Source organism: Lucilia cuprina, chromosome 2 (assembly GCF_022045245.1).
Source record: "Lucilia cuprina isolate Lc7/37 chromosome 2, ASM2204524v1, whole genome shotgun sequence".
Taxonomy (NCBI): domain Eukaryota; kingdom Metazoa; phylum Arthropoda; class Insecta; order Diptera; family Calliphoridae; genus Lucilia; species Lucilia cuprina.
The window spans coordinates 12,956,946-12,966,474 of NC_060950.1; the positions used below are offsets into that span (position 1 = coordinate 12,956,946).

At 30.7% G+C, this 9,529-nt stretch overlaps 1 protein-coding gene across 1 annotated transcript in view; it reads left to right on the forward strand.

Annotated features, from left to right (window-relative positions):
* Positions 1–2,098: 2,098 nt before the first annotated feature.
* The window catches only part of LOC111683375 (putative uncharacterized protein DDB_G0271606), a 138,634-nt gene continuing 131,203 nt past the window's right edge, over positions 2,099–9,529 (forward strand). The window contains exon 1 of the mRNA XM_046956700.1: positions 2,099–4,088. Within this exon, the coding sequence (XP_046812656.1) occupies positions 2,184–4,088 (1,905 nt within the window). The 5' untranslated portion in view covers positions 2,099–2,183. The remainder of the gene's footprint in view (positions 4,089–9,529) is intronic.

Sequence of the window (9,529 nt, forward strand, 5' to 3'; positions counted from 1 at the left end):
TCAGTTCTAGTTCAGTTCTAATTCAGTTCTAGTTCAGTTCTAGTTCAGTTCTAGTTCAGTTCTAGTTCAGTTCTAGTTCAGTACTAGTTCAGTTCTAGTTCAGTTCTATTTCAGTTATAGTTCCTATTTCTAGTTCCTATTTCTAGTTCAGCTCTAGTTCAGTTCTAATTCTGTTTTACTTCAGTTCCAGTTCAGTTCTGGAAAGTCATTACCTAGTTTTTGCTGGGTTAGTTTATTATTTTATAAAAAATATTTACTATTTATTTACATATTTTTTATTTATTTGTTAAAACAAAGAACAAGCACAGCTCATACAAAACCAAAGAAATAAGTATTTAGTACATTATTATTAACATTATCTTATCTCGAATAGATCTCATTTTAGCCTTCCAAACGTCTTACACCACTAATTACTACATAGTGGGGTTAGTTTGAGGCCTCTTGTTTTTCATAGAACTTTAATAATGATGACAGTAGAAGGGGTAGAAGAAAGAGAGAGAGAATATTATCTCATTTATAATAAAAAGCTGAGTGAATTAGCATCTAAATAAACAAGACAACCAAGCAACAACAACTACATATAGATGTATATGCTGTAATTAAGTAAAGAAAACTGCAATGTTGCTAAACAAAATGCAGTTTATAAACATTTTTGTTAAACAACTTGTTTAGTTGTGGAAAATATGGTTTTGTTATTTGTTGTTGTTGGTTTTGTTTAGGTGTTCAGGGCTGTTGATTTTATTTGTTTTTTTTTTATTTAAACAGCTGATTTTTGTTTTGATTTGGTGAGTGTGGAAGTTATTTGTTAGTGTGATGATGGCCTTTAGTGGATTCTATTGTTTATAGCGTTGCGTAGCAACATGTTGCTTTTAAATACAAAAACAATATGTTGCAAATGTAAGTGCATTTCATAGTTACTGTATGTATGTGTATTGTGTGTGTTTTTGTTGTTTTGTATACAATGTAATGGGGAGAATGAATACAATACAAAAATTGTTTCCGTTTGTGTTTTTAGTAGAGTGTGTTGTTGTTGCTGCTGCTGCTGTGGTTTTATGTATCGGTATGCTTCAGTTTATAACGTGACGTTCAACTGTTCAAAACGTTTTGACGGTAAAGAAAAAGTAATTGAAAACAAATTTTTGTTTCATATAAAAAGAAAATTAATTTGTACAAAAAAAGAATTAATAAAATCAATGAATCTTTGTTGTGACCACTACGCTCTCTTGTTGGATTTGTTTTGTTTGTACTACGTTACTCTCTCTCATAAAAAATAAACATTCTATCGTTGGCATTTATTTACTTATTGCATCCACAAGATGCCAATAAACCAGAATAAAGAAGAAGAATGTTTTGCTTAATTTTTGATTGAGTTCAAAACAAATTGTTAAAGAATTAAATAATTTGAAGAATTTTTTTGTGTTTTTGTGTGAAAAAGAGGAAACTAAAGGTTAATTGAAAATATTGTAATTTACACCTTAATTCTTTTTTTTCGTTGTGTTAGTGGGTTTTTTGTGAATGAACTTGAATTTCAAATGCGCGCGCGTTACAATTGTTTTTTGATTTGATTTAAAATTGAATTTTATGCATAAATTTGTATATTAAACAAAGTGTTTAGAATTCTTAAGAGTTTCTTTTTTTTTTGTAAGAAAATTAAGCAATAGAGGAAATCTTTTGCCATTTTATTAAAAAAAAGTTGTTTTTTAAAAAAACTTCAAAATATCAAAAAAAGTGTGTTGGCTGTTTAGCTTAACGTAAGACGTCGGCGTTTTTTTAGGCTTAACGCTCAAGTGTGTAAATTTTTAAATAGAGGTGCGCTTTTGCCATTTGGCAATTGTTGTTTGTTCAGTGGTTTTTGGTTGTTGTTATAACTAGTGACAGAGCTGTCAGCTAGAGTGTGTCACCTAAAGTGTTTTTCTTTGGATTAGTGACAAATTGTCGTTCAAAATTGTAGAAATAACAAGAAAATTAAAAAAATACAGAAAAAACAAGTGTTCAATAACAAATAAATAATAAATTTAAAAAAAAAAAATTTTTTAAAAAATTTAAAAAAAAAAATATTTTAAAAAATTAAAAAAAAGGAATTTAAAAAAGAATAAAAAAATAATAAATTGTTTTTAATTAAAAATAAATTAATAAAAAATTAATCACACAACGAATAGATTTTTAATAATAATAACAACAACATGATTTTCACACATGGCAATAGCAACAACAACAACAACACATGGTCTTCAAATGGCCCCCATATTGCTGAAGATCGCATGCCACGCCGAAGAAAAAGGCATTTTAGCAAAATGAATTTAATGTTGATGATATTTGTAAGCTGCTGTTTAATATTGATCATAAGTCCTGTAGTTAAAGCCAAAGAATCGAACAATAATAATGCCACCGCCAAAGGTGAGAACATGCTTAACACTGAAGGCAATAACTGGACAGGAGGAGTAGTTGAACAAAACAAAGATAAAACTAATGATAAAAACACTTTCAAAAGACTCAAGTCAACAGATTTTAATGATGATGATGATAATGTTGATAACACAGAGGAGGAGGAGGATTCGGAGGATGAGGAGGAACATTCTAGTGAAGTCATAGAAATGATACAGCCAGCACATAACTTAAGACACCAGGAACACTACAAACAACGCATACTAATGGCTGAAAAAGATTTTCAATTGAAACAAAAGCAACAACAACAGCAACAACCACGACAACAGCAAAAGAATCAGAAAAAAGAAAATGCACATGATGATGATGTTGATGATGAAGAAGACTATGATGGTGACGATGAGGCCATAGAACAAGAACGAGAATCTTTATCTTTACACAATAGAAATTTAAGATACCAACAAATCCAGTTAGCTTTAAGGGAACCCATGACTTCTTCAACAACACCAACACCCCCCCACCATCATCGTCGTCATGAACATCATTTAGCTAAGCAACGCTTGGCAAAACAACCCATCTACAATACATGGCCAACGCAACAACAACAACAACATCATTTAAGACATCAACACCATCATCTCACGCAAGACTCTCAACATCATAACCAACAACAACAACAGCAACAACCACAATTGCATCATTTAAAACCTCAAATAAGGAAACAAAATCTTACCCACAACAATCAACAACCTCTATATCAACGTTATTTTGATCGTGAAAGTTCTTATATGAATCCTTCACCTAGACTTATGACAACCGAAGGACCACCACCACAACCACCACATTTAAGACACACTGGCGCAGGAACAAATAAATATTGGAAAAGCATGCAATACTCAAATAATCCTCATAACCGTTTGTACAATGATGCAGAGGTGGCAACCTCTCACAATAACCAACCAAAGGAAGAAGACATTAAACGTATTTCATTGTCATTAGATGAACATGATGAAAGCGAAAATGACAATGAAAACGAAAAGGCCAATAAAAGCAAAGAACCACAACAAACATTAGATGAGACAGCTAAATACGAAGACACTGACATTGAGGATGTCAATAGCAATGATAATACTGACACTGATGCCACTACATCAAATGAAGATGATTATTCCTATGAAGATGATAATGATGATGACAAGGAAATCAATAAATCCCCTAAATATCCCACCATACAGGCATATGCTAAAACTAATGTTAAACGTTATACAAATCCCTTAAGACCTCTATATAAAACATCCTCCTCCGCATCTTATAGCTATCGTCCTACTCAACACAATTATCATTTAAGACATGCTCCGCAATTAATGAAAACCTCTAATGGTAATAATGGTGATGATTATGATGATACCGATAATTATGAAGATGATATTACATCGGACGAATCAACAACCTCTAATAATGATGACGATGATGATGATAAGTTTTCCGATGAGAAATGGAATAAAATTGAACATGAACATTATCGCAAACAATTGCAACATCAACGTGCTATGCAGGCATTACGTTCTCGACGACCAACATCGAATCTTAATAATCAACATTCATCCAACACCAATAATAATAATAATAACAAATATTCTTCTTATTCTCCGGCTGCTGCCGCTGCTGCTGCTGCCTGGACAAAGCGTCAAACTATGAATGATGTAAGTTGTCTTTAAATAACTATGTATTCAAATTACCAGTTGAGCTTTTTGTTTATCTGTAAATATATTGAATGAAAACTTTTGAAAAATTCCGCAAAATTTTGCACAGTGAACAATTATTTTTTTGTATGTGCGTTTCTGACAAAATAAAAGGGTGTGAGCATAATTGATCGATAATTAAATTCGAAAGTATATTCGCGAATATAGTTCATATTTAAGGTTTTGCATTTGCTCAAGAGCATAATCTCGTGAGCAATCTTTAAGAAGACATGATCGATAATAATATTCGAGATATATTCACGAATGTAATTGCTTAATCTAAATAAAAAATCTTGAGTTTACTATTCATTCTTTAAAAGAATATAATTATTTTCTCTCCGTTGGAATTAGTTTTTACTCTACACTCTAATATTTTTATCTCATTAAAAGTCTGAGAAGTTTTAACAATTTTATTCACGATCATTGAAAAAGTTTTGTATCATAAAAAACACATGATCGAACGATAATAATAATATACGAGATATATTCACGAATGTAATTGCTAAATCTAAATAGAAAAATCTTTGAGATTACTCTTTATTCTTCAAAAGAATAATAATGTTTTCGCGATAATCTCGAGAGCAATCTTTATTCTTCAAAATAAGATTATTTATTTCACTCTGTTTGAATTACTTTTTGCTCTACACTCTCACATAATGTTTTCATCTCATTATATGTATGAGAAGTATTAAGGATTTTATTCACGATCATTGGAAAATATTTGTATAATAAAAGAAGACATGATCGATATATATTCACGAATTCAATTCCTAAATCTAAATAGAAAAATCTTAAGATTACTTATTATTCTTTAAAAGAATAATAATGTTTTCGCGATAATCTCGAGAGCAATCTTTATTTTTGAAGATAAGATTATGTATTTCACTCTGTTAGAGTTACTTTTTGCTCTATACTCTCACTTAATGTTTTTATCTCATTATATGTATGAGAAGTATTAAGGATTTTATTCACGAACATTGGAAAATGTTTGTATAATAAAAGAAGACATGATCGATATATATTCACGAATGCAATTCCTAAATCTAAATAGAAAAATCTTAAGATTACTCTTTATTCTTTAAAAGAATAATAATGTTTTCGCGATAATCTCGAAAGCAATCTTTATTCTTTAAGATAATATTATTATTTTCTCTTTGTTTTAATTACCTTTTGCTCTACACTCTAATTATGTGTATGAGATTTTATTCATGATCGTCGCTTTCACGATCATTGGAAATAGCTCTTTCATTTAATCGTGAAAAAAATCCTTATAATTTTGTTCGGAAATATTCGCGAATAAACTTATGGTTTACCACTTAATGGAATTTTTTGAACAAAATAAGAAATTCTTGCTATAGTATTTATGAAAGTCGAAATAACCAATCTTTTGAATCTTCATTCAATTGCAAGATAAAAATCTCTAAAATTTTCTTCAGAAATATTCGCAAATAAACTAATGGTTTATCATTTAATGACAGTTTTTTAACAAAATGATAAATTTTTAATATATTATTCGAGATTAATAATCTTTTGTTTTTTTATTCAATCATGAACAAAAATCTTGAGAATTTTGTTAAAAAAAATATTCGCGATTCAAAATAAGGAATTTAAATTTAACAGCATTTTTGAACAAAATCAAAAAATTCTCACGATTTTGTATTTATACCCTACACCACTTTAGTGGGGAGGGTATATTGGGTTTGTGCTGATGTTTGTAACATACAAAAATATTCGTCCTATACTCACCTTAAAGTATACCAATCGGCTTAGAATCATTTTCTGAGTCGATTAAGCTATGTCCGTCCGTCCGTCCGTCCTTCTGGCTGTCCATGTAAACCTCGCAATTTTCAAGATAATTGGATGAAATTTGGCACACATACTACTTTTGGCCCAAGGACGAAGCCTATTGAAAGTGGTTAAAATCGGTCCATTATTTCGACTAGCCCCCATACAACCGTACCCCCCAAATAGGGCCTTTTGGCTTATAATTACTTTAAATGATCTATTATGTTAACAAAAGTCGACAAAACATAGTTTTATAGAACTTTAAATGACACTACCGATTTTTGTAATGATCGGGCTTCATTTGACCCTATCCCCCATACAAACTCCCCTTCAGAAAATGACTTAAAGGTCAAAATTCACTTACAAACACTAATAACACTTTTAAATTCTACATAAATAATATTGAAGAAGACTTAACTCCACCTACCAACATTTTTAATGATAGGGCCATATTTTGCCCTACTCCCCTTTGAGCCCTCTTTTTTTGCCAAAAAAAAGTAAAAATATTTCGAAATAAAGTTAAAAAACAAACCAAATGCTTTATTTTTTTAAATAATCCCCATTTTTAACATACGTACTGACTGGTGTAGGGTATCATATGGTCGGCTACGCGCGACTATACATTCATACTTGTTTTAAAGTGAAGTCTTATATTTAATCGCGTAAAATTCTCAAGAATATAGAAATGTTCGAGAATTAATTAATGGCTTGCGCTATAATTTAGAAAAAATCTGATAATTTTAGTTTAAAAAATTTCAAAAAAATTTCAAACTGGCATTATTTTTTCCACAAAAAAAAACTTGAGTATAAATAGTTAGGTGGTTTTTAATTTTTTCGCAATATATTTTTTTTTAAATATATTCTTAACAAAACAAAAAAAAAACACTTGTATTTAAACAATATGTATTAAATAAAGTAATATAAATTATTGGAAAATAATAAAGTAATAACAACAACAATAACAATATCAACATTGACCGCTTTTGTTTTCATATTATATATATATATGTACATTATACTTAGTTGTTATTGTCATAGGTTGCTCATTCAGCCATCCATCCATCCATCCATCCATCCATCTATCCAACGATCCATACATCTGCCATCCATTCATCAGACAACTTGTATGTGTATGTATATATGAATACATACTTTCAATTGACAAGACTCAGGTTGACGCATATATTTTGTTTATATAGCCTTTGTTTTCAGGGTAAATCCCTCTAATTTACCCCTCAACACCCCCCCCCCCATTTCTTCTTCGTATTCTTTACTCCACCAATACCATCATTATCTTTTTGCGGTCTACATTTTACTTATTGTTACAATCTACATATTTATTATACATATGTGCTTGTGTGTATGTGTGTGTGTACTTGTTTAAAATCGTAAATACTTAATTGTTAATTCACTTTATTGTTAAACGATGAATGACAAAACTGGACCAGGGGGGTTCATGCCGTTTGTTAAACCCACAGGTGCGGATAAATCTGTCTGTTTGTCTATGGACGAATAGTCGTGAAATGTGAAACGCAAAATATTAAATACAATTTGAAAATTTATTACTGTGAAATTGTAATGAAAATTTTCTGCATGCTGGAAGATTTCTAATGTTACGCCAATTCTTAAAAAGAGAGAGGTGGCTCTAGATATTTCAAAGGCGTTTGATAGAGTGTGGCATGGTACACTTGTATCAAAACTAATTACATTTAGTGTCAGTAATAACTTCTCTCGATTTATTTCGAGTTTCTTCAGAGATCGCACTATACGAGTTGTTATAGATGGGATCTCATCAAACGAGTTTGAGATTAATTTAGTGGTACCGCAAGGCTCTGTTCTTTCCCCTACCCTATTTCTTATCTTCTATGTCAAACTTTCAAATCTATCTACTCTTTTGCGGATGACAGCAGTATCTGTCATTCTTATTCATTCATTCATAGCGAAGCCCCCTAGAGATTGGGGCAAATGAGGCGCAATATGAATGAATCTCTTAATCACGACTTGATAAAAATCTCTGAATGGGGTCGTATTAACAGAGTCGATTTAAAAGCCACTAAGACTCAATATTCTTTTCTAACACATAACTCAGACACTATTGTTCCATCTATATATGTATATGGGTGGTGTAAATATTAAGGAATCAGAAAGTGTCTCGATTTTTTGAAACGGTGTAAAGAACTCTATCCGATCTTCTTACTATTTACACCACTTATATCCAACCGAAAATGGAATACAACTCTCATGTATGGGTCGGAGCTTCGAAGTCTATTTTGGAGCTATTCGACCGCGTACAGGAGAGGGCGAAGGTACTTATCGGTGACAGTAGGGTATCAAACTCTATTGATTCACTGGAGCACCGTCGCAACGTGGGGTATTTTTCACTATTCTATCGATACTACAATGAAAGGTGTTCCTTTGAAATTTGGGAATATGTTCCCGATGCCCGTCTTTCTTCAAGAACACAACCATTTGTGGTAGTTTGGCCAGTGGACCGTACAACACATTGCAGGAAAAATTTATTCTACAGCCGCACTGTGGAATAAACTTCCTGCACAGGTATTCCCCGCCAACTTCGATATAAGAAGATTTAAATTATATGTCCACAAACACTACTCCCTCTATTCTACTTCCCACAACCTATTTTCCTAGTTCTAACACAATGCTTAAAATAAGTAGGGGGGGTCATCCCCAGAGTGCTGGTCCAAATGAAAAAAAATCTAAAAAAATCTAAAAAACTTAGATTTTTCAGAAAACAATGTTTCTTTTAATTAAAAAGTTTCTTAACTTAATTACAATTTTTATACGATTTGAATTATTTCTATAGTATATATACAGACAGATTTGACAGATCTTATCATAATAATACCACGTTGAGTTGAAAAAAAAGCTTTTATTTGAAACGATAATGATGATGATGTTTATATAGCTATATAGGTTCTGCTTGATTGAATGAATACTTAAATGACAATGACATATTTTTTTTTTTGAGATAAGACAAAGAAAGTAAATGTGTATGAGAAAAGCTTTCGATTTTTTGCGATTTAATCTAAAAAAAAGAAATTTATAATACTTTCAAAATCGTTTGTTGACATTCCAAACAGATCAAATCAGTAACACTCTCCATTCACTTCACTATGTGCTAAAATTCTTAAAATCAAAGAGATTTTCTTCTAAAGATCCCTTTTAAAAGCTTTTTCTCGGAAGAAAGTGTAAAGGTCGTTTTCTCAGCAGCTTTTGAATGTTTTTTTTTGTGAAAAATGTTGAAACATATATTCTCTCTTGATGATTTTCAGTCGGTAGAAAGTTGAGAGTCTGTTACCTAAGCAGCAGAAACTATTGACTTAACATTTGTCCAAAGGAGTTTAAAAGCTTTTTAGCGAAAAAGCTTGTGAGTGAAAAAAAACATTTCGGTTAGAAAACTTATATTAAAAATTCCTCATTTTGTTTTTTATAAATTTTTATTAATTAACATTTTAAAGTTGTACTGAAAGAGCATTTTAATAGAATACAGTAATGATATTTTTCGCGGAAAAACTTTAAATGAAAAAAGTTGTTACTTAAAAAAAGCTTTTTTGAAAAAAAACTTATGAGTAAAAAGGATTTAAGTAAAATCATGA